The sequence below is a fragment of the Gigantopelta aegis genome, chromosome 4 (genome assembly GCF_016097555.1).
Source record: "Gigantopelta aegis isolate Gae_Host chromosome 4, Gae_host_genome, whole genome shotgun sequence".
Taxonomy (NCBI): Eukaryota; Metazoa; Mollusca; class Gastropoda; order Neomphalida; family Peltospiridae; genus Gigantopelta; species Gigantopelta aegis.
Genome location: NC_054702.1, coordinates 88,036,352 through 88,061,328, shown reverse-complemented (window position 1 = coordinate 88,061,328; position 24,977 = coordinate 88,036,352). Strand labels below are relative to the sequence as shown.

Genomic DNA, 24,977 nt, shown 5'->3' with positions numbered 1-24,977 from the left:
TAACTTAAGACCTATATTGGAAAAACGTATACGTATTTATACACATTGTGAAATCACGCATATTCATTCACATAATAACACTGAACAGCGTCACTACACTGGAGATGAAGAGGTTAAAAAAATTACTATTATCATTTTTTAAATATATATATCTTAAGAATATTCGGGGCAAGTCTATGTTCATGTGTGTAACTATATATATAAGAAATAATCTCCTTTTACATGTTTCATCTTATCTTCAGAAAGTTATTTAACAGTTCCTTTCTGAAGATGAGATGAAACATATAAAAGGAGATTATTTCTTATAATTATTTTGAAATATATATACTCTTCAAAAGAAGAAACGCAAAACCACATTGTCGTAACATTTGGAGAATTGATTTAATTATTGAATGGTGAGTCCGATAATTACCAAATGTTGCAGGATTGTTCACAATTCACTCTAGTCCATTGTGAGTAAGTGATAGGACACACCACCAAGGTCAAGGTCATCTGGAGTCAATACCGGGTGTGGCCTCCGCGTGTGTTGACAACTGCCTGGCACCGCCTGCCCATTGAAGCAACCAGAGTACGGATGACGTCCCGGGGGATGGTGGCCCACTCGGCCTGCAAGGCTGCTGCCAGCTCGGGCAGGGTCTGGGGCTGTGGTTGTCGCTGTCGGAGGCGTCGGTCCAACTCGTCCCATAGATGCTCAATTGGGTTCAAATCCGGTGATATCGATGGCCAAGGAAGGACATTAATGTTGTTGTTGTTCTGTAGGAAAGCCGTTGTGAGACGTGCTGTGTGAGGCCTGGCGTTGTCATGTTGGAACACTGCGTTGGCGTTGGCCATAACTGGAATGATGTGAGGCCGGAGGATCTGGTCAATGTAGCCCTGTGCATTCAGGTTGCCCTGCACGTGGACCAGGTCAGTTCTGCCAGTGTGTGAGATGGCTGCCCACACCATGACACTACCCCCGCCGAATCTGTCCACTTCCTGCACGCAGTTTGCCGCATAACGTTCACCACGACGCCTATACACGCGACATCTTCCATCATGACGTCGGAGCAGAACTCGGGACTCGTCACTGAACCACACCTGTCTCCATTGCAGTTGAGGCCATTGTCGATGAATCTGGCACCACTGCAGTCGGAGTCGACGGTGTTGTGGTGTTAAGATGACACCTCGAACTGGACGTCTGGCACGAATTCCTACCTCACGTAGGCGGTTCCGTACGGTCTGGTCGGATATCCTGCGCAAACCTGGTATTGCTGCGGCTGTGGAGGTGGCAGTAGTCAATCGTTCCCGAAGGTGGCGTACCCGGATGTAGCGGTCCTGCCCGGACCCGTGGTCGACCGGATCTAGGGAGGTCACGTGTTGATCCATGTTGCTGGTAACGGTCCCACAGTCTGGAGATGGTGCTTGGGGACACATGGAATGCCCTGGCAACGGCCGTTCTGGATTCGCCTACGTCTAGTCGGCCGATGGCATTGTTTCTCTGCGGTTCACTGAGACGTGGCATGTCCTGGTTTGTCAACTGTCGGCCAGATACAGAGGCCAGGCAAGCGAACACCCTGCACTTTTATACTGTCGGTGTTCATGTTGCACGTGCAGACAACGCACGTGCAGTGGTGACATGGTTTGCACGTGGCTGCGTTTTTGCGAATATTCACATTTTGGAACTTTATTGTACAGTAGCTGCGTTTTATCGAATGTAACCGTGGGAATGTGTTTGGGACATGCAATGACCTTATATTCACAAAGCATGAACCGGTAGGAAACATAAAATCGGAGTTATAACCCATTTGTACCCTTTTGCGTTTCTTTTTTTGAAGAGTATATATACTGTACACTTGTTTTCTTTTATGGTTATATATATACTCTTCCAAAAAAGTAGGGGAATCTGAAATATTAAGGTTAATATCAACTATTAGACCGAACATATGTTTTGACCACAGACATCCTAGTAAAGAACGTTCATGTCTGTTTATCAACACACCGAAACACATTCCATAGTTTACACATGCATTACGCAGTTGCCCCGTACACGTGCGTGGTGTCATTCTCGATTTTGACAATTTCCAGGAAGGTCCATTAATCACTGTGGAACATTATTTCTGTCAATCTTTTTCATTCTGTTGATTATACAGTTGTTATTGTTTTGTTTTCAGTCATTTTTATTGTTTGAATTTGCGATTTACTGATAAAAAACCGTCAACTTTCAAATTTCACTTCTGACCCCAATCGTCCTTCAAGATCTTTGGTGGTCATAAAACCTACTGTAATATTAAACTACCGGTTGTAATGTTTGCCCAATTAATTCACTATTACCATTCCCCACAGCTAATATATCATACAATTTTGGCAATTGTAAATTCTTATTAGAGTTCCTCTACTTTAAAAAAAAAGATAAATAGTAAACACAAACAAACAAAAAATAACCAAACCAAACAAAAAATATGCAACTATCCCTAAAAACTGTAATACGTGCGAAATAAAGATGAAATCTATCTTTAACGGTGCTATATTTGCTCTGTTGGGACTGTAGACTATTAATATATTTTATTGAACAGATAATAAACTTTTGGTTTCATCACTGACTCACCATTCTCGATTTCGATTTCCTTTGCTTTTGACTATGTTTACAATATAGGTCACATCCAAATGTTGTGAACGTGAAATAGACTACAGCGATCGTAACTAATATTTCTTTTTAGGCTAAAAGCCAATTTGAAAACAAACAAGTTTATGTTATACATTTATATTTTGCTTTAGCAATAGATATTATAGGATGGGGAATACCAAATGCAATCTTTAAAATATAATTTATGTTTATTATAATTAATATTCTTCCATAGCTTCTTTTATGTATACACAGAATTGTATGACATAAGGTATGCTAATAGATTGAGGGTTATATTTTGCATGAGCAAGATATAGGATGGGGAATAGCAACTGCGATCTTAAAAATATAATTTATGTTTATTGTAACTTGATATTATTCCATAGCTTCTTTTACAGGTACAGAAAAATAAAACACTATTGTATGACATAAGGTATGTTAATGAATTAAGGTATATCATTTACATTAGCAATAGATATTATAGAATGGGGAATAGCGACTGCAATCTTTAAAATATAATTTATGTTTATTATTTAACGTAATATTCTTCCATAGCTCCTTTTACATGTACAGGAAATTAAAGTACTGTTGTGTGACAAATGGCATGTTAATGGATTGAGGTTAATGGTGATATTTAAATTTTGAATATTCAACTTCAAATTCAAACTTACTTTGTATTATGATGCTTATGCCGGAGAATATTTTAGATTAAAGACTGGTTTAGTCTTGTAACTGTAGACGGTGCTCCGGGAACGGATGGATTCACAACAGAACATGGCAGCGGCCGTCAGATGAATTTCTGTAGTCTAATCCCTTGGTTTCTCTGTGTAAACTGGTGTTATTAGATCAACACATGGAACACATTATTCAGCTTTTTTCAAAATAGTGAGGTAAACTGTACATTATATGTTGTTTTGTTTCTTAGGATTCATGTTCAAATACAAGTTTTTAGGGGAAAAAAATACAGCGAACTGCCTGTTTCCGGATAGTCATTAGTTCCGGATAGATGGTGACATGTTGCGTGGTGGTCCGATACCAAACTGAATTTGACGTTAGATTCATTTATTTGTGTAAAATAGGGAGTTATTGTGATCAAATTGGATATATGGTATTTGCACAATATTTAACATGATAATTCATCGTTTTGTGTTAACTGAGTTCGAATTAAATATTACACAAGCTACCAAACATGATAAATCATTGAACCTTTAAAAATATTCAACTTAAATGACATTTTTGTTGTGGAAGTGAATAAGTACTGCCATTATTTAAGTTACTGAAATGAATCTAACAGTCAATTATGCTGGCAGACAATTCCAGAAGTCAGCGAAGACATTCAGTTGCAACTACCTAACACCAGGCTAGAACACCTTTAGGGACACTTTAAAAGTCCTAAGTATTTACTAATACTAATACAAGCTTGAAAATAAACGTCTTGTCACAGACCTTAACCAGAACAAATTTGTCTTTTATTAAGCTTTGATGGTCAAAAACTTAATATTAGCATTCCTTTTGTTTGACACAGTGAAATATTTCTGTGTTAAAGGAGGGGACAATCAAGGCATTTGACCTGGTATGCATATTCAACGATATATAATGCACATTATTGCTTAATATCAACAAGTATAATCGTATAGTTAATTAATAAAACGGTTAAATGTGACAGCTATTATATATAAGGGGCGCAGCCATTTTGTACCATCCCAGTGAATACGCCCTCTGGCGAGCTGGTGGTTACGTAATACCTAATGTGTCACGTCAGGAATTAGTCTTCGAAATGAAGAAACAAAACATACTTGATTTTTGCAGATGCTTCGCAGTGTTTTGTACTTGTATCCATCCTAGTAAGCCAGCATCAATTATATACTATTTTTCAATACAAAATAAACCACCATTGTCAAAGTGTTGAAATAACTGTATTATGTTTCATACATAAATTAACCCACATACTGAAACATTAATCGGAGTGTTTTCTTGGTTAATTGGTCTTTTCTTTCCGTGGCCTTTCTGTGGTTCCTGATTGGCAGGTGTATATTCAGACAGTCCCCAGACACTGTGTCTAGACACACTAAAAAGACGTGCCTCTTTTATGAAGATCACAGGGTATTGTGTGATAACAGCACAGATACACCTCAAATCGTAATGGACATTACCAACCGCCCTGCTTTATTACTGTAAGTAATTTCGTAAAACACTTGATTAAGTAGACTTTCCCATCTAAAATCACAAAACTGACCAATTACGTCGTCCCAAAGAAAAGAAAAGTATCACTTGGGTATCATGAGTGGTAGTTTTTGCTCGAACGTGCCCTACCAATAGGCCTAATAGTATGCATTTTTTTCTTTGGATTTTTAAAAAAAGAAAAATTCTATAACTCCATTTCGTTCTATTGATGTAACCTGAAATATATTTAGTTAAATAGTTTATTATACTATCAAGTCATTTATGTTGTTTTACAAGTCATGTTGATGAAAGCGAAGCATCTTGTCGTAAATTAGAGCGTTTGTTTACCCTGTGCATAGAGAAGATGGACAGAGCCGACGTCACTTTGCCCCAAGCTATACTACCGGACGTCACAAAATTAACTCTAAAATTACGCGTTTTTAATTTGTTAAAGTATCAGTATGTGTTGGTGGTCCGGGTATGCATCTTTCCAACACATATGGCTCTTGTATGAGTTAACCCTACCTTTAAGCATTTCATTGCAGTAAGGGAGATTCAGGTAATTGCAGACATCGGCAAAATGCGGACAATCTCGACAATACCAGTGTTCGAGATTAGCGGTATCCCAATATCCCGGGGATACCAGAATTTAATTTTGGATACCAGACTTCAGTATCCCACTGGGATACCATATAATAATGTTGGGTTTTTTTAAATCCTGCGTTGTTTTTTTTTTTTTTTTTCGCTGAAACAATGAAAGTTGTCATTTACTGCCTTGTTACATTAAATAACAGTATTTTCGAGCTCGTACCCAGTCTAATGCTATGCCGTAACAATATCTTCCCAACTCGTACCCTGTCTAATGCTACCCTGGATGTTTCCTCCCTTCAAATGTTATTTCAGATATTGATTCCACATCTACCGAAAATTGATATAGGTAGGTTTATCATTAATAATGTCAGAAAAATGTATAGATAACTGCTAAATTTTAATTTATGTCCGTATTACTCAAAAAAAGATGCAGCAAATCTTTTTGCCGATTCCGTTTGATTGCGAATTTCACGAATTCCGTGATTCCGATTGTAGCGTAGCAATAAACTGGGAATGAGAATGTTTTCCAAGTTTGTTACGATGTTATTTATGAATTCCATTTAAGTGTGCGGACATGCTTGAAACCTTCGTGGTATATGAGCATGACAAAATTATCCGCTCCGCACATTTAAGTGGGATACTAAATTCTCAGTTGGGATACCAGATTTTGAAATGTTACTATCCAACTGGGATACTGCCCAAAATTATAAATCTCAAACACTGAATACTGCCGCTACATTCCATTTTCATACATTAAAAGTAAAGTTTGTTTTATTTAACGACGTCACTAGAGCACATTGATTTTTTATCGTATCATCAGCTATTGGACGTCAAACATATGGTCATTCTGACACTGTTTTTTTTAGAGGAAACCCATTGTTGCCACATATGCTACTCTTTTATGACAGGCAGCAAGGGATCTTTTATTTGCGCTTCCCACAGGCAGGATAGCACAAACCATGGCCTTTGTTAAACCAGTTATGGATCACTAGTCGGTGCAAGTGGTTTACACCTACCCACTGAGCCTTGAGGAATACTCATTCAGGGTTTGGAGTCGGTATCGGGATTAAAAATCCAATGCCTCGACTGGGATCTGAACCCAGTACCTACCAGCCTGTAGACCGATGGCCTAACCACAATGCCACCGAGGCCGGTTTTTCATACATTAAATGTTTCATTTTATTGTCTGCAACTTGCTGATGAGACCACAGATAGGTCTTGAAAAATCTATGTTTCTATATTTATCCAGGTGTCACTTTAAAAACAAAAACAAACAACGCATACAACACTAGTATCTCACGTCACATGCACACAATGGCGTCGGTCATGTGGCATAATTTATTTGTTCACTGGATACGTCTACCAAATTACGAGTAAAATGTTTCAGAATGAGAGAATAAATTTGTGTATTTTAAGAATCTTTTATGTTGGGATACTTAACTTGATTTAAAAAACAAAAACAATTGTATTAACAATAATAATTGTTTGATAAAATTAACGGAATTTTAATAAAAACATTAAAGTGTTATACATCTAAACTAATTAGTATTTTTGCTTTATTTATTGCATACTCTATAGCCTGTTGTTTGACCAGTTAATCGCTGACGAAATAACCACACATAATCAGTCCAATAAAAACGCGTTTTCGGAGTAGTCTGTTGTGCGTACAGGGGTCGTAAGCTGTTTTTCCACTGAGACGTACTAGTATTCTTTGCTCTGGTAGTTCTCACTTTGTCAAATAAAGAAAACAATGTTTTAGTCTTAATGACTGTTATACCGTTGTTACCAAGCCTGTAACAATTTGTTTTCATGGATTTGTTTTCTATGACATAACTAATTTATTTTTAACTACAATTATGTTTCTTTATTGCTAAAAGTTACAAACACTGAAACTATAAGACTGTATTCAAAATACTGACATTTGGTTTTGCTTTGCTGCGCCACTGCACCGGAAGTGATAATAGTTTTAATTATTGTGCCACGAACGGTAGTGTACATAGGATATGTGACTTTTTATTTGCCTTGGTTCTGAAATCCAATTTAATTGTTCACAGCTGATTCATTCAAATCGTTATTAAATATGTATATGTTTTAAGACTTGTTTGATTTTTTTTTAATCTGACTTTAGTTTATATTTAGCGTTATGAAATATTATTTAATCGGTTTATTTCTTCAGAAGTTAATAAAAGATAATTTTTGAGATTTACTAGTTTAATTATTTATATTCTGTAACAAAATAAATGTTTAAAAATCTGTGGATTGAAAGAAAATTGTATCCATTGACCATGTCTGCATTTTACTGACATATGTTCACATTTCGCCTCCTCTAACTATACTTTATAATAATTTACGGTAAAAAATATAATCTACCCAATGGCTGATTATGATATATAGTGACAGGAAAACAGTCAATCAAGTTCATTTAAATTTTAGGTAGGCGTTATCGTGTAGTGTTCTATTTCCAAGTGGCAAATACAGTGGAAGCAATGGGTTTATGACATGTATATTATGGGAAGTTATAGGATAAATATGCTTATAATATAGAACTGTTGCTAAAACATTTTTGCAAGTATTGAAATAACTATGATGGCGATGCATATAACGAATATGAGGTGGCGAATACGAATATGTATTCACGTTCCTAAATACAAAAGTGAAAAGGTTTTGCAGAAAGAAAAAAACTATATTTTTTAAAGCCGCACACCCTAATTCCATCCAGCGAAAATAAATTATAATTTGGTTAATCTACAAACCTGTAACACACTTAGATCACGTTTTTATCAAATGGAGTGAAAAAGCAGGTTTTATATCGATAAATACCATGGGAATCCCCATGTCCCAATTGCTTGAAATAATTTTGAAAGTTAGTATTCTGCTGTCACCGGTAGATGTCGCTCGAAGCACAACAATGCCTACGTCACGACAAATTTCACAGACTTGGGGTGCATTTCTTTCACCTCTCCTGGTTATGTTCCAACTGTTCTGTCCTGGTTGTATCCCCTCTCCAGATATCGTAAGACTTAGCAAAATTATTGGTTTTAAGGGTTTGTAACGTTTTGTATTGAGACACTTACTTGTCTGAACTTTATTGTTACTGAAAATGTTCACGAACTGTGAAGAAAAATCTCACAAATGAACAACAACAAATCGGATGTTGATTGCGCGAACCGTGCACGAGAAAACAAACCGAACCAAAATGATAACGGTCACGTGATATACCAACGTCTGTGACATTGAAATGGAAATATCCCCTCTAAAAATAGATTGGACCTCGCTTTTTTCTCGACAACACGTCTTGTGAAAAAATGCAATTTTGTGGTTTTACAAACATCAGGATTACCAAAAAGCACTTCAGGTGAATGGAAATGTATATTCTAAATAATAAAATGTAAGTAAAGTGCAATTTTATTTGTGAAAAATGGGGTTTAATAGCGAAAAACAACGCTGTAATGGTTAACAAATAAACGTAACTAGGGTGTGTCCCTTTAATATAATTTATAAAAAGTAAAAACTGATTAATCGTGGATGGGTCTATTGTCTAGTCCAGAATCACATTTTTTTTTAAGGTGCACTAACATGTCTCCACATTTTCACAGGAAAGTGCAGCTGTTTAAGGCCGTTTTGTTTTTTGATATGTATTAATCAATTGAAAACCATATTTTTGTATTGCCAGAGTTTTCGTTAAGAATTATACAAATTTATTTTTCTGTAATCAACTATTAAATTGCTTGCATATTGAAGTTATTGCATATACATGTACTAACAAAATATGCTCGTCGGTGACTCATTTTAGGAACATAACTTGTAAGGCTGGTTGAATGAGACTGACGTCATGCAGCTTTTTTACACATACGGTACCAGTCTAATGCGTTGAACAAAAAGAAAAGGATTGAGTTTATGTGCTTGATCTAATACAAAACAGGTCCTGAGATTGTCAAAACAATTAAATCAGTATTGCAGTTTTGTTAGTGTGAATTAGAAACAGTTAGCATTACATATGTATTTGTGTATTCGGTTCAGCTTGTGACAAATACAAATGCAACTATGATACAGATTGCTATTCAGTGCACCAAATATTTGAGTATATCGTTACATCCCAAGAAATAACCCAAATACAGGCCTGGAAATCTATATGTTACGACACTTTTATCAAATTTACAATTCCCATTATTATTACTATAAAATCACATACATTCATAGCACTGTTCTCATTGTACTGTTATTTGATAAATAAAAAAACCCCTGACAATTGATAAAAAACTAGGGTGTATAGTTTGTGGAGAACATAGTATCATTCTTGACTTTCTTGACATGTGGTAACTTCCAGGTAACCTGAACAATCGTTCTAGTCTTATTTGATGCCTGCTTTGCATTTTCACGGAAAAGGAGAAAGTTTATTTTGTCTGTTAGTGTTAATAGAACCAAGCAAGCCCAATGATTTGTAATTGGTGGACATGTTTTGAATGGCTAAAACAACCAAGGCATCTTTTAACATAACAGTGTACCCTTCTAAACTGAACAGTTAACAAATAATCTAGTTCATATGAGTTTATTTAATGTAAGTTGTACCTCTGGAACCGCACAGTCCCTGCATGTAGCAGTTGTTATTTATGGCAGAATATTATCCTGGCAAATTATGTATGGTCAGCTAGTACGATATGCGTGTGCTTTGGGTTAGCTGTCATTATATATTAATGAATTGTACCTGATACTTGTGTTGCATTTCTCTCAAATGTCAGTTAAGCGATCAAAGTGAAAATGTGCGGTTATGAAATCTGGCATCGGTTTTAGTTTTGACAAAAGAGTAGAGTGAATTTTAATTTTGTTTTTTATTGTCATTTAATGAAATTTCATCTAGAAATAAGAAAACTTAGCAACGGTCATGCCAGTTTAGTTTTTTAAATCACTCTTGAGTTTTGATACAATTGTGTCTCAATATAAAAACTAAACAAAAAGCATATGGAATAATCATCATAAAAGTTCATTTGCCTGCAAATATTATCACTAGTGCATGATTTTTCTCAAGTGTTATGAACATTTTTTACATAGATAAAATAAACTATTTGTCAGAATGGTTTTATTTTGCATCTATAAGTAAAAAGTATGAGAAATTACAAAAAGATTAATAATTACGAAAATGCCCCATAAAAGTATTAAAACATCACTCCCGTAGAACGCTGCCGGAAACGACCAGGTACAATTCTCGGTAAAAACATTTGCCTGTAAATAACTGTGACGTCATGAAGGGAACTCGCTTCACAGAAACCTGATGACTTCAAGCACAAGTGAAAATGGGACCGAAAGCGACTGTCGAGCTCAATTATCATGCGATTCTGCTTTCAATGATGAATAGTGTAGTAATGACGACTGGACTAATATTTGTACAACACAACAAATAATGCTTTATCAGTTTGAATCTGGAACATCTTCCGACGAACCACCGGCCTGACAGATGACGATGAAAATGGTCATGGAGACAGGTTACCACTAATTTACAACTTTTATTCTTGTTTTGTTCTTTAGCTTTACGTTTGAATTATTTTGCTACACTGTATGTTCTAATACTTGTGATGTAGTAGAAAAGATGATAAATAACTCTTGAATTCTACGAGTCAAGCTTGATATCGGTAATTTAAAAAAAAAGAAAAAAAAGAAGACTTTTAGTCCGTCCCATCCCTCTATGAAGATGGAGTTTTTGTGAATAATTTCAGTTTAGTTTGACATAAAAAAAAAAGTAAAAGTGTTTTGGAAATAACAAAACAATACTATTTTTGTGTGCAGTTGTGAAAACAGTTGGCTCAGAAATAAATAACTTGTGTTATCTGTGGGATGGTATAGTAAAATTAATTTAATGTATTTTTTTCATACTATGGAATTTACAAGTCATTTATTTCTGACCTGATTGTTTTCTAAGATGCATACAAAAATCGGATCTCGATGATTGCATTAACCGTGCATTAGAAAACAAACTGACCGGAGTGTTGCTGAAAAATTGTTGGTACGGCATCTTTTTAAAAAGCCATAACATATGGTATTCCCATATTTCGCTTAAGCCGACAAGCCAGTTCGGACAAATCGAAACTAAAGTGTCGCAACAGTCTCCGGCATTTTCTTCCTGCCCAGTCTTTCCACGTTGTTTTAATCAAATTCACACACAGCTTTCTCACAGCAACATTACTAGGAAATGCGTGAAGACTAAATTTATTGGCTTTTGTATTGCTACAGCCGCCACCAACACGCCGTTTAACCATACTAAACACACAAGAAGCAATGAAGGAGTTCCCTTCGTGACGTCACAGATCAAATCTTATGGAAATTCCCGAAACGAATTCAGCTGGTTCTGTTTTTCAGGGGAATATTTTTAAATGGAGAATATACCGGTATATAATTAAAAAAAAAAAAAAAAAAAAAAAAATTCTAATCATATTAAATAATATGTTGTTTGATATAGCTCAATACATCATACATCTGGAACAGCACTTTAAAGAAATTTTTACCAAAAATAGCTAATATTGAAAAACCCACCGGGAATACCTTGGTCAAAGTACACTTGTACAAATCAAGAACCAGGTTGCTTGTTAAAAATTCAATATAAAACACCATAACCATGTGTTCACCAAATGATTGAAGTGCACTTTTAACAAGTAAATATTATCACTGTAAAAGATATCTAATAATTAACACAGTTTGGCCAATTTTTGTCATTATTCACCTTATGAAACACTTTGTTTTCATTTAATGAAAGTGTTATTTAGCAAAACAAAACATTAAGATCATCAAAGAGAAATGGAAAATATCTGCTAATTCACAAAGTCTGGGATGTTTGTTATTTTGTTATGCAGCACACAAACACATAGTCAGCATGAAGTAGAAAACTGGTTAACAAACAGCGAATCCAGGAAACATCCGAAGGTTCCCAAATGTATAAGTTGTGAACAGTGACATGTTCAAGAGTCCAAGTGCTTGCGAACTTGTGACTGATACCATCGTCTTTTATCATATCACATCCATGTAACAGTAGACACAAAAATCAGTCAAGCGATCTTGATCACTCGCTAGAATGATTTTTGCATGTAAAGTTCGCTCTTCTGAACTGATAGTTTAGAGTTAAAGTTTCTTTTGTTTGATGATACCACGAGGCCATGAAAAACATCTGGTTTTGAGGGAATTCTGGTTTACAGAGGGTCCGGTTTTGAGAGGTTTCACTGTATATCCTACCCCCTCCTTCATTGTCTGTAACATGTCATCAATAAATTAATTTTGTGACTGTAAAATCACTGAAATGAGAAAACTTACATGGTTTGATCCCTAAATTTAACAATTTTGTGTACAACTGTAAATAGTAATATTTTGTAGATACATGTATTTTTATGTGATAAATTTTAATTATAATATACTAATGGAAAGAAATAAAGGATTACACAGATAGCAACAAGAAATAATGACGGCATCAAAAATCAATTCATATTGTCAGAAGTTGACTGGGAACATACAGGCAACACATTCAACACCACAGGCATTCAATCCCACATTACAACATTGTATGAAATACAGACATTATTATGTTAGTTGTGAATTAAATTTGGTCTACAATTTGATGTGTTCCCTTATTTATTTCCATCAGTATATATTTGTGTTAAACATTCATATTTCTTTTGTTGAAAGGTAATGGACAGATTTTCATTGATTTCAAATGTATATCCATATCAGTAGATCATTGCATCAATAACATATTCCAAGACATATCTGTGTAAATTAATTTAGCCTGACAAGTAAGTAAACAAATCAGTTCAGAATTGAAAATTCCAATGACGTATAAATTAGTCGATATGAAACCCAATAAAGGCAATCAATAGGTGTATTTACTTATAATGCAGTCATTAGACAAATATTATATCAGAACGACACAGACAATATGTCATATTTGTTGATGCACAGTTTATTTGCAAGGGAAATAGTTTATTTATATGCTTCATTTGTTGTCTGTGTACTGTTTGGCACGAGGCCAACTCTTCTGCGGTGTACTTGCTTGACCTGATATGGAGTGCACTATTCATCCACTTTAGTGTGGCTCAATTTTTCATGTGACACTGACTCTGTAAACAGTGTTATTAAACGGTTCAAGACGTCTTTTTTTTTTGCTGTTTATAAATTCATGTCACAGTTTGTGTTGTAATAGTAATACAACCCGACAGTGTTGCTGTGGGTTGTTATGCAATGTATGATCTACATCAGCTGATTGAAACTATAAATATTTCTTTCTGTTATGACCGTCAACAGTTTTACAGATTATCTTTCATAATGATCTGACTACCAAAAAAACCATTTGGTGATAAGTAAAATTTTCCTTCTTTAAATGTTCTGTATATCGGCGTCGGTCTAAATTAACAACCACTTAGTTGACATTTTCCTTAAAGATAAAACATATTGAAAACAGATCCCTACTTTCTCTCTCATTAGTTCATTCATCCTTTAATGCATTGACATTTGATACCCAATGGCATGTTTTCTCTTGCTTTCTGGAGTGACATTAAACATTAATTCGTTCTCACACTCTGGGATTTTTATTACACCTATTAGATATTTTTCATATTGGATTAAGTTTTTTTGTTTTTTTCTTTTCTTTTAATTTGTTTTTGTTTAGTCACGACTCGAGCATGCTATCCTGGGTACACACCCACACTATCTTTCTGTCCAGAACAGAAGTCTAAGGATTAGAGGTTACTACTCAAGAAAGAAATTGTTTTGTTTTGTTCAACAATTGCGTAATGCCTGGGGTGTGGGTTTGGTGTATCAGGGGAGATGTTACACAATGTTTTGGGGAGAAAGGGGTTAGCTTGTCTAGAGTTATGTAATGTTTTCAAAACAATCGTCTCATTTCTTTTATAAAGTAAAATGCAGTCAGTTATTGCTATTTTGTTCTGTAACAGGTCATTTTCTATTTAGTAATATTTATTGTCAAACCAAATCTGAAAATATTGTTCAAATTGTCATTATGACAGGAAAAGCAGGGTGGTGTATTGACAAACATTACATAATTTTAGAGGGAGAGTAGTCTTTGCATTTGTTGGGGGTTTTGCATTATATAATTGTGGAACGGCCCCTTGATATGGTGGCTGTATACTCTTTCCATTGAGATGAACTTTGTATGTACTAGCTGTAAAGCAGACAGACATATTTTATCCAAGTCTCACCTTATTCACCCAATAATAAAATGCAATGTAATATTCAGTATAAAAGTACATACGCCATTTCTTATCAGTAATTATGGTATAAAAAAATGAAGGTACATATTATAAAGCAGATAGCCTCAAAACTTGGTCATCAGCTGTAATCAGTTTAATGCTGTCAATTGGAATATTGTCACGCTGGTGTTCTGGGGCAAGATATATCTCAGTTGGTAGGCCTCAGGGGCTTGGATTTTAGGATAAAATCTCCTTACTGGGCTCATTCTCTGATAAGTTTTTTCCCCATCTCAGCCATTGTCCCATAACTGGTATATCAAAGACTGTGGTATGTGCTATCCTGTGTGAGATGGTGCATATAAAAGATCCCATGCTATTAATTGGGAAAATGTAGTGGGTTTTCTCTCTAAGGCTATATTTCAGCATTACCAAATGTTTGACATTGGATAGCCGGTGATTAATAAATCAATGTGTTCTAGTAGTGTCGTTAACCAAAACCAAACTGTGATGTTCTGATGATCAATTGTGATACTTGTAACGTGAGTTTGGTTCAGTGCTAACAATTATGGAATGATACAGTAGATTATGAAATCCATAATTGATTATTGAGGACAATGTTAACTAATTATTCCTATTGTCTACTTTACGATATATAACGGAATTGGTGCAGTTTGATTTTGTTGTCATGCATGCAACCCTCTGAGTTTGCTTCAGCATTCAGAAATGCTGATGTAAATGCTGAAGTAAAATTTAAATGTTAACATTTTGTTGGGGGTGGGGTGGGGAATAGATACTAGTATAGGCATTTAAATTACATTTGGTAGGCATTGGTTTTTATAGGGGGAATTTCTGAATTGCAATGGCTGGGGATGCATATATAAATAAAGAAAGCAGTTATTAAATAGGTATTAAATAGAATATTACTAGCAGAATTTGTGATATATCAAAGAAAGAAATGTTTGATTTAACAATGCACTCAACACATTTTATTTATGGTTATATGGCATCCGACATATGATTAAGGACCAGACAGATATTGAGAGAGGAAACCTGCTGTCACCACTTCATGGGCTACCGACCGTGCATCAAGCGAACACTTTACCACTGGGCTACATCTTGCCCCTTTTGTTATATATCAAAGGCAGTGGTATGTGCTATCCTGTCCGTGGGATGGCACATATAAAGATCCCTTGCTACTAATGGAAAAATACAGCGGTTTCTTTTCTTCTAAGTCTATACATAAAAAAAATATTACTAAATATTTGACATCCAAACAAAACAAACTTTAAACTTTTTGTAGGATATATTCTGGTGAATACAGCAGTAGGTGCATAGTCTCAATGATTTAAATTTTCTGATGTTAGTGTGTTTGTTGTTTAAATGTAGAAGTGATTGTATTTCCAAAAGTTGATTAGTGCCAGGTGCAAACCGATTGTAAATTACTAATAATCATTTAAACTGACATTGTAATTAATTTTCTAAAGACATTATACAATGGTACTTGGGTTTATTATATAACTAATTGTTCCATTCTGTATTTTATTTTTCAGAATTTATTGACATTAAAGCTTAGTACAAAATGAACTTCTCCCAGTTTCCAGATTACCCGGATTCCTGTAATAGTTTTTGCAGCAAGTGACGACCAAGAAAGACTTGTGTGTTCGCATTCGGATAATATACTGCGTGTGTCGTCGTATAATTTCAACATACTTTGTGTGTCAAACACTGAGAAACACAAAACAATTTCATTTGAATTGCAACAAATCTGTCCCAATATTACTGTAACTTGTCAGCATGGTAAAAGGTTCTCCTAGCAAGAAATCTCAGAATGGTGTGGTGAATGGAAAACATGCTCAGGTGAGTGGTTACAAATGTAAACAATTAACAAGGTTAATTTTGTTAGTATGTGTTAATGATGACCAGTGTTACGATTGTTTTATAAAAAAGGGGCAAGCAGGCTAAATATTGTAATGAAAAGGAATAAATAACCCACTGGTTTGAAGTTACTTGGTCTTTTTTTAGTACTAAATGATAACATTTACTGCCACTTTTATAACAGCAAAATGAACCGGTGCTCTGGCATAAGAGTGAATAACTGAAATTTTTTGTGGTCAGCCATTGTTGATTTTTGTATTTCTTAAGAATATCAGTCGTATATCTCTCTCAATATTGTTATACTTTTAAAAGAATATACTGTATCAGAAATTGTATTGAAATCCCTGTAAAATTGAACAGTTTTGTGCAGTTTTGAGTGTGATTATCAGAGTGTATGACTTTAACAAAAGGTAGTATTTTAAGGGTTCAGGTGATTTTTCCTGTTCTACTGAATGATTATTTTCATTCCATATGTTCGCAGGTTTCACAACCTGTTTGCTATGTCCTACATGTGCCTAAAATATATAACTTTTAAAAAATACATCATGTATATATTTACAAATCACTTATGGTGCAAATGAATAAGATATATTTTATGCATACATGTAACTCATTGCTTTCTTTTCAGAATGCTGATTCAAAGTGGAAAGATGATTTCCACGAATCATTTGAAGAAACGCCACTGATAGCAGCTATGTACACATACCTCAGCTATATCCTGTTGTTTATTTTTGGGCACCTCCGAGACATCTGTTACTATTATGGAATTAAGAAAGATGAATCAGGCACAGAGTATGGATTACAGGTAAGGGAATATTCTTTTCATTCTTATCTTGGCTCTCGTTTCAGCCAGTAGTGCACCATGACGGGTATATTAAAGGCTGTGGTATGTGCTGTTCTGTCTGTGGGATGATACATATAAATGGTCCCTTACTACTAATGGAAACAATGTAGCGCATTTCCTCTCAAAGACTATATGTCAACAGCATGTCTGACTGGCCTTGATGTTACATGAGTTAGGAATTTAAGGCTAGTATCTATCATATATTTTTTCGAGTATTCATTCAAAGTGGAGGGGTTTGGTATATAAAACATGCCTTAGTCTTTGGATGTTTATGACTAGAGTTGGTCAAGTTGTCACAACATTCTTCTGACTTTACAGTTGCTAATATGAGCATTTTAGAAAACACTGTTCTTGAGTCAACATTCAACTTCCACAAAATGAGATATCAGATTAAAAAAGTGATCTTGTCTCTAATTTGAGAGAACTATTTTTATTGAAATTCATTGACATAGACCATGACAAGTCTTTTAATATCAGCCATGGTGCTTTAAATTTCCTTGAATTTTGTAAATATTGATTTTATGTTTGAAACGTCAGAGAGACTTTAGAATGGAGGATGAAGTGCAATACATTAAAATAAAAGACTGGTATATACCATGTAATATGTTGTCACAAAAGTTGGTTTATTTTAAACCTATAACCAATTTCAGTTTCATTGACTTAATCGACTGTTACGTCCATTTCAGGGCTTTGTTCCTTTGTACTCTTCCTGGGGAAATTTCTTTCTCCGGAACATGTATCGTTTGATTCGAGATGCATGGGATCGACCTATTACAAGTGTTGCTGGGCCAGAAATTGACATTTTGGAGCGGGTCACACATGATCACTGGTGGCATTTTGAGTGAGTAAAACGCTTCATGTATTATAAAGAATGTGTGTGTAGGAACTTCAGTAGGAATACAGACTTTTGAGAATGGAAAATTTGCGCAAACATGTTATAGGTTATGCAAACTAAATTCAGACGGTCCATTTCAAGTAAATGGGGTCCTAAATTTAATACACAAGTGAAAAAAAGGGTTATGCAAATCTAGATTTATGCGAATGATACATGAATGAAGAAATTGTACTTTCAGTTTTCAGAGGTCTGGAATAGGTACACAGACAAATGTTCATTTTTAGTTGAGTATTTGGCAATTAATTTCATTCGTACAACAAGATTTTATGTTTTTAAAGTTCATTCTCAGATTTATTAAACAAAGAAATTGGCACTTTTTTCAACAGTTACGAAGTAGAAGCTGCCCATATATGGTTAGTTGATAGACCAATTTAATTTTTTTTTAACCAAACTGAATGTAGCAATATAAAGTGCAGTTAATGCTCAAATTATCTGTTTCGTGAGCATATTTGTCAAGTTGAACTTAAATTCATATTTTAAATCATAGTTTAAACCTGTGATTGATTGCATCAGACTTGTGCTATATTGTCTTTCTGGGTCAAGTGCATATAATGTATTTATTTGTTTTTATTTAGTTAAATAGGATGCTGAAATATTTTTTATGGGGCACAAGTGTCCAATAAGACCTGCACACTTTTTCAAAATGTTTTAACTTGCATGCTTTTGTTTACTTTAGAATATTTCTCACACATTATGAAAAATATTGTAAATTTCTGACTTGTTTAATTACTTTCTAGATTTTCTGGCAAACGTTTGCATGCATTGAACTTTGGTTCGTACAACTATCTTGGTTTTGGAGAAAATAAAGGACCCTGTATTGACACAGTAGAAGAGATAACCAAACAGTGTGGAGTGGGTGTTGGAGCATCACGTCAGGAATATGGTATGTTGCATCATGGGATACATTCAGAATAAAACATCTACTATCCTGCAAGAAGTGGGAGTAGTTGGATAACAATGGACACAGTAAACCATTGATTGCTTAACCACTGAAGCATGTCATGCAACAATAGTAGTGAACATAACAGCCTATTTCTGTTGTTCACAACAACATTCGTGTTTAGAACTGTCCTTTCAGGGTGTATACTACCAAATCAAATCCCATAGACGACAATAGTAACATATGTGGCTAAAACTCGTACCTGCAACGTATCAACCGACATAAACACCACGAATATAAATACTACCACCCCTTACACTTAAAGTGAATCAGAAAAAAATGTGGGTCAAGCTGCTCGTTTCTGAGATAACTGGTAGCGTCTACGACTACCCTAGTTTCGCACAAAATTCGAGTACTTTTTTTTACAGGTACCCCATACATGTTTCAAGCACAAGGCTACTTGACACATTGGTACTAGATGAAATAAAATTGCACATTTTTTTTACTCAGATGAAACTATTATTTTTTATAACCAACACTCACATTTATAACCAATCACAGGACTTGTGGTGTTCACTTCTCTATCAAAAGTTCGGTGCACCTCCAACTTTGACCCAGCCGGAAGTTATTTGGTTTAGTACTACCTTCAGTTGCTTTGGTATTTAGGATATTTTAAAAAATATAACAAAAGAATAATGTCATAGAAAAACCCAGCACATTTAGCCAATCAAAAATTACAACACAAAGAAATATATGTAATTATGTATGCTGATCACAAGTTATTTTGTAAGATCATCATCTGAAATAGTTTTTGTTGTTGCTACAAAGTGGTATTTTCAGATACATCGTGCTTGAACTGGACTTAGAATAAAATTTAAGTGAATGAATGATTATTATTAATAAAATTACATGTATTATTAACCTTTGTGATATATACACATGGACCTTATTGAACATTCTAAAACAGTGTCCTAATTACTAAATGAGGGATATGTAATAGCCACAGTTACAGTCAAAGGAATGTCTTTTTTTCAAACTATGGAATTTACTACAAGTTCTTTATTTCTGAGCTGATTGTAGTGCACTGGGCACGTTAAGTCAATACTTTTCTTAATGTGCACAGCAAGTTGTTTCCCTCTACTTAGCAAAGTTAACATGGTGGGGATATTTTTTAAGGTTGTCGTTGAAGATTATTATTTTTAATAATGATGCAAGTACTTCAGTCGAGATTTTATGAGTACGGTAGGTTATACATTTTTGGTTTGTGTATCCATTTGTTGCACTGTTTCGGTTGAGAAATGGTTGAAACATTGTGCCACAAGAATACAGGCTATATATAGGGTATGTAACAAGATCCAGACGTAGTAAAATCCACACTTACTACGTCACTCCGGACTAAGCTGATTGTTTTCTAAAGTGCACACAAACATGGTGTATTTCTGTTATTTCCAAAACACTTTTACTTCTTACTCAAACCAAACTGAAATTATTTACAAAAAAACACATTTTTGTAGGAGGATGGGACAGACTATTGACATGTAATTACCTCTGAATAAACAAAGTTCATTTAAACAAACATTCTTTTCCTTTTCTATTGATGTAGTGTGTGTAAAATAAACTGAAGAATTAATAAAAGTTAAAAAAATTCTAAAAAGCTTGTTTTCTAATATAGATAAATGTGTTGGGGTTTTTTAAAAACCTTTTTTTGTTTTTGAAGTAAAAAAAAAAGATGATTTTTTTTTAATACTGATCAATGTACATAGTGTACTGATTTGGGAAACTACGAAAATGATATTGTCGTCAGGTGGATACTTAATAAAGGTGGTCATGTGAACAATTGTGTAGTCTTCACAGCCAGTGTTTACTGCTAGCATTAAATACTGTAGATGTATCAATTGATGTCTACCGGCTGTAAAATCAGGTTTGCTAGTTACTTCTTTGGTCTCACACAAGCAGATAATTGATTACACATAAACTTTTGATGTGAGCAGGAAAACTTCCGCCTGTAAAATCTACTCACGAAATGCATTGATTTTTTGGTTCTAGTATTAAGTGATGGTTATTTTGGTGAAAAGCTTTGAAAGAGTTCGAATTTAATTTGTCAGGACATTTTAAGATGCAGTTATATGATAAATTTAATAACAATGCAATGTTGGTAGGTTTTTATATTTTTTTGTTTGTTTATGGTCAATACTATAATGGAAGTAGTTATATACAGCCATTGTAATGTGTTCTTTTTAATGCCATAAAGAGGCTGTAAACTTTCTATTTATAAAAAAAACCCTAGACAAACAAATGACCCGCATCAAAATGATAACGGTAGTAGGAAATAGATTACAAGACTTGCATAGTTATCTCTTTAAATCAATGTGCTGTAGTGGTGGTGTGAAACAAAACAATTTTTTATTTTTATTAACTCTTTATTGAACTACAAGTGATTAATCGGTACAAATTTTGTCTAAATTACAAAGAATAACCTGAGTATCAGTATAAAAGATCAATTATTCCTCATTTTATTTCCGAACATAAAACGGAGCAGCCATGTTTAATACCAGATGATACTCCAGGGAGGAGTGTACCCATGACGTGCACCCGCTCTCCAAAACTTCAAAGTATTGTGTAAATCCTCAATATAATGCATGTTTCTGTACTTTGGAATTACTATAGGTGTCCTTTTTAGTTGTTGCACGATCCACACCCTAGAAATCTTCTGCAGCCACCCCTGAATACATATCACTGAAGAACAATTAACTATGTATTATGTAATTAGCAAATCAGTCAGTGTGTAAACATTAATTCTTGACAAGCTTACGACAGTTTTGAAATATTTCAAAGGTTTAATTAATGTGTGTGATATTGAAAGTGGAGAGTATGCCATGCTAATATTAATTTTTATAATGGTTTTGTTTGCTTTTATCAGGTTATATGGAAATCCACAAAGAACTGGATGAATTAGTAGCAGACTTTCTGGGTCTGGAGGCAGCCATCACGTTTCCCATGGGTTTTGCTACAAACTCCATGAACATTCCATGTTTGGTCAGAAAGGTATGTAAAGATGATCAGTGTTTTATTACATTTTCTGTATGTTTACAATTGTTGTAGTTAAGTTTTATAATTTGTTTTTCATCTTTTTGTCCAGTAAGTATTGTGTCACTGAATCTGTGTCTACCTTGGGGCATCTTGCAGTATGTTTTGTAACTTAGTTTTGTTAACAGATATTGTGTTTTTCTTCCATTGTTAAACGGGGAATAAAACGTTCAGCTCTATTTTACATTTTAGATTGGCTGGTTTGTAGTTTTGCACGACTAGGTAATAGTAATTCTGACTTTATTGGGGATTAATTTTACTGTATGGATTATTTGCCTGATACCATTCTCAGTAGAAATATGCTTCAGTATAGGTTGAGACATTTTCTTTGGGTTTTATTTGATTTTGTTTTTCTACTTCATTGATCAATAAATTAAAGATTGCATGCTACTAGTCCTTCCAGTTGCAACTTTGGTATGGGAGTGGGATGACCAGGGGGAAATGATCTGTCATCCATTATGTCACATGATAATAAAAAACTAACAAAAAACACCTTTTAGCATGGTAGTGTAATTAAGTTGTTGTTTTTGTGTACTTTCATTTACTGTTGAATCAAGTTCTAAATGAATCGTATCACAATGTTCTCAGTTTGTACAGTACTTTAAACCCAAAACTAGAAACTACTGATGCTCATGAAACTAAAGAAAATGCATTTTCATCTCATTTTTAGTTTGCAAAATGCATAATGTAAGAAATGCATATAAACGTATGGGTCGAACATTTGTGTTTAGTTTAATTTTGACAAAGTGATCAGACCTATAAACTGGTCAGAAGTCACATTTTGTTATATCAATTCTGTTTCCTTGTGACACACCCCCCCCCCCCCCCCCCCCCCCCGCACCTTCCCTGAGAAACCAACCCTGACCTCTACCTAATAATAATTTAAAATGGAGCAAGTCCTGCATGTTAACAACCCATCTGCTTTATAAATGTTTTGTCATTTATTTAGTTACTTGATATGTGTTGGTTTTGTTTAGCATGCATTGGTATGTGATTGCTTAGCAGGTTAGAATCATTTCACTCTTGTTGCATCTCATGAACTAGAAGCACTGTCAGAAGCACCTTACGGAAAACATTTTGATCGAGGTAAAAATGTCTACATGTGTCTGACACTACATTTTGCAGGTTTGCTTTTCCAGTGCCACGTGTTTGCCAAAGGCAGATAGGGCTTGATGGTAAATCGTGTAATGTGCTCGATCAACTTTTAAGACTCTTAGGTCACCAAAAGTGCTGGTCGCGACACTAGTGGACGAGTTATTAGAGGTGGATGAACCGTCTCGAACTTAATGGTGGACAGCTGGGGTACAGCGATCGACAATTGGTCGGTGTCACCTTAGTGAATATGATTAGATAGTCCGTAACTATTTTATGTAAGGGTACCACATTTGAAAATTAACACATTTGATTTATGTGCCATTGTTGCCTTCCCCTTTTATCTAAGTAACCTGTGAGCAGTACATTGGTGGTGGTTAGCTAGGTCAGTAGAGCACTCATCTGAGAGGCTTGGCTTGTACAGTCGAAACTCATTGGTGAATCCATTAGCTTTTTCAAGGGCTCCATGTTTGGTGTATCAAAGGCCATGGTATATGTTGTCCTGTCTCTGGGAAAGTATATATAAAAGATCCCTTGCTGTTATTTGAAGATCCCTTACTGTTGACATCCAGAAGCCGATGTTCTAACTAGTGAATTAATACATAAACATTTAGGGTTAAATGTATAAAAGATATTTATTCCTTAGATAGCTATGTGTAACTTTCCTAAACTCAAATGCTTAGCCACATGCAAATCATATTTGGTCTGCATTTAAGACAAACATATCTGTAATAAAGATGCAGTGATCATCTAAAATTGTAAATTTGGCCTTTAGTGTATACGGTAAATGGAAAATGATAATTTATTATTTGACATCTTGTTTGACTAAGTTGACGTTAGAATTTATAAACATTCTGCAGAGTACTGTGGTCTTAATAGTACCTATATTGTAGCAAGGAATACTCCTGTTACACTCATTATATTACATATACCAGTGAACTTTGGTGTATGGTATTTGTTTTATATTTGTATTATTTATAACGGACTGCAAACTTTTAAAGTGATTCTAATGTGCTGTTTATTCCTATTCCTTACAGGTAAGAAGGGGTTTTTTTTCCATTGGTGTTTGGTCTGTTGGAAAATATTTTAATACCTATAATATGAAATTATTTTATTTTGTGGATGATGGAACGAATTGTTTCCCAAAATGTAAAAAAAATTTTCAAACAAAGCTAACAATACTAGTATTTGAAGTTTAAAAGCTTTTCTGACCATCTAACATTTTTCTGCTTATAAATTGATGAGTAGACAAACTTTGGTAATTATACTAGGTTTGTTTTGATGTTCTATTCAAGTGAGCTTGCCATGCTTGTTGTCCAGTGAACATAATTGTTGTAGAACACGCCCAGCCATAATATACACCAGAGGTTTGATCAGGTGCTTTTACTCAAAAGGTACGATACCAAAATTTGTGTACTTAATTACAATTGAAGCATGCTTATCTAGACACACCACCTATGTGGCCGGGCTGTCTTATCTGAGAGAAGTATAAAGATGAAAGATAAAGTTGGTATAAACAGTAATGTGAGCATGTTATTTTAACATTGCCTGTATTTTGTTTTCCCAGGGTAGTCTTATCCTGAGTGATGCGATGAATCATGCATCCATTGTCCTTGGTGCTAAGCTGTCAGGAGCAGTCATCAAGACATTCAAGCATAATGGTAGGTCTCCTTCCCATGATCTGCTTTATGTAATGACATCCCATTTGACGTACTGACATCATTTTCTTAGGTGTTTAGTGTAAAATCCTTTACTAAACTACA

At 34.6% G+C, this 24,977-nt stretch overlaps 1 protein-coding gene across 1 annotated transcript in view; it reads left to right on the top strand.

Moving 5' to 3' along the window:
- The first annotated feature begins 3,366 nt into the window (after window positions 1–3,366).
- Window positions 3,367–24,977, top strand: part of LOC121371335 (serine palmitoyltransferase 2-like) — a 40,891-nt gene continuing 19,280 nt past the window's right edge. Inside the window, exons 1-7 of the mRNA XM_041497148.1 lie at window positions 3,367–3,492; window positions 16,092–16,398; window positions 17,045–17,221; window positions 17,947–18,101; window positions 18,893–19,038; window positions 21,956–22,080; window positions 24,782–24,875. Coding sequence (XP_041353082.1) covers window positions 16,336–16,398; window positions 17,045–17,221; window positions 17,947–18,101; window positions 18,893–19,038; window positions 21,956–22,080; window positions 24,782–24,875 — 760 coding nt within the window. The 5' untranslated portion in view covers window positions 3,367–3,492; window positions 16,092–16,335. The remainder of the gene's footprint in view (window positions 3,493–16,091; window positions 16,399–17,044; window positions 17,222–17,946; window positions 18,102–18,892; window positions 19,039–21,955; window positions 22,081–24,781; window positions 24,876–24,977) is intronic.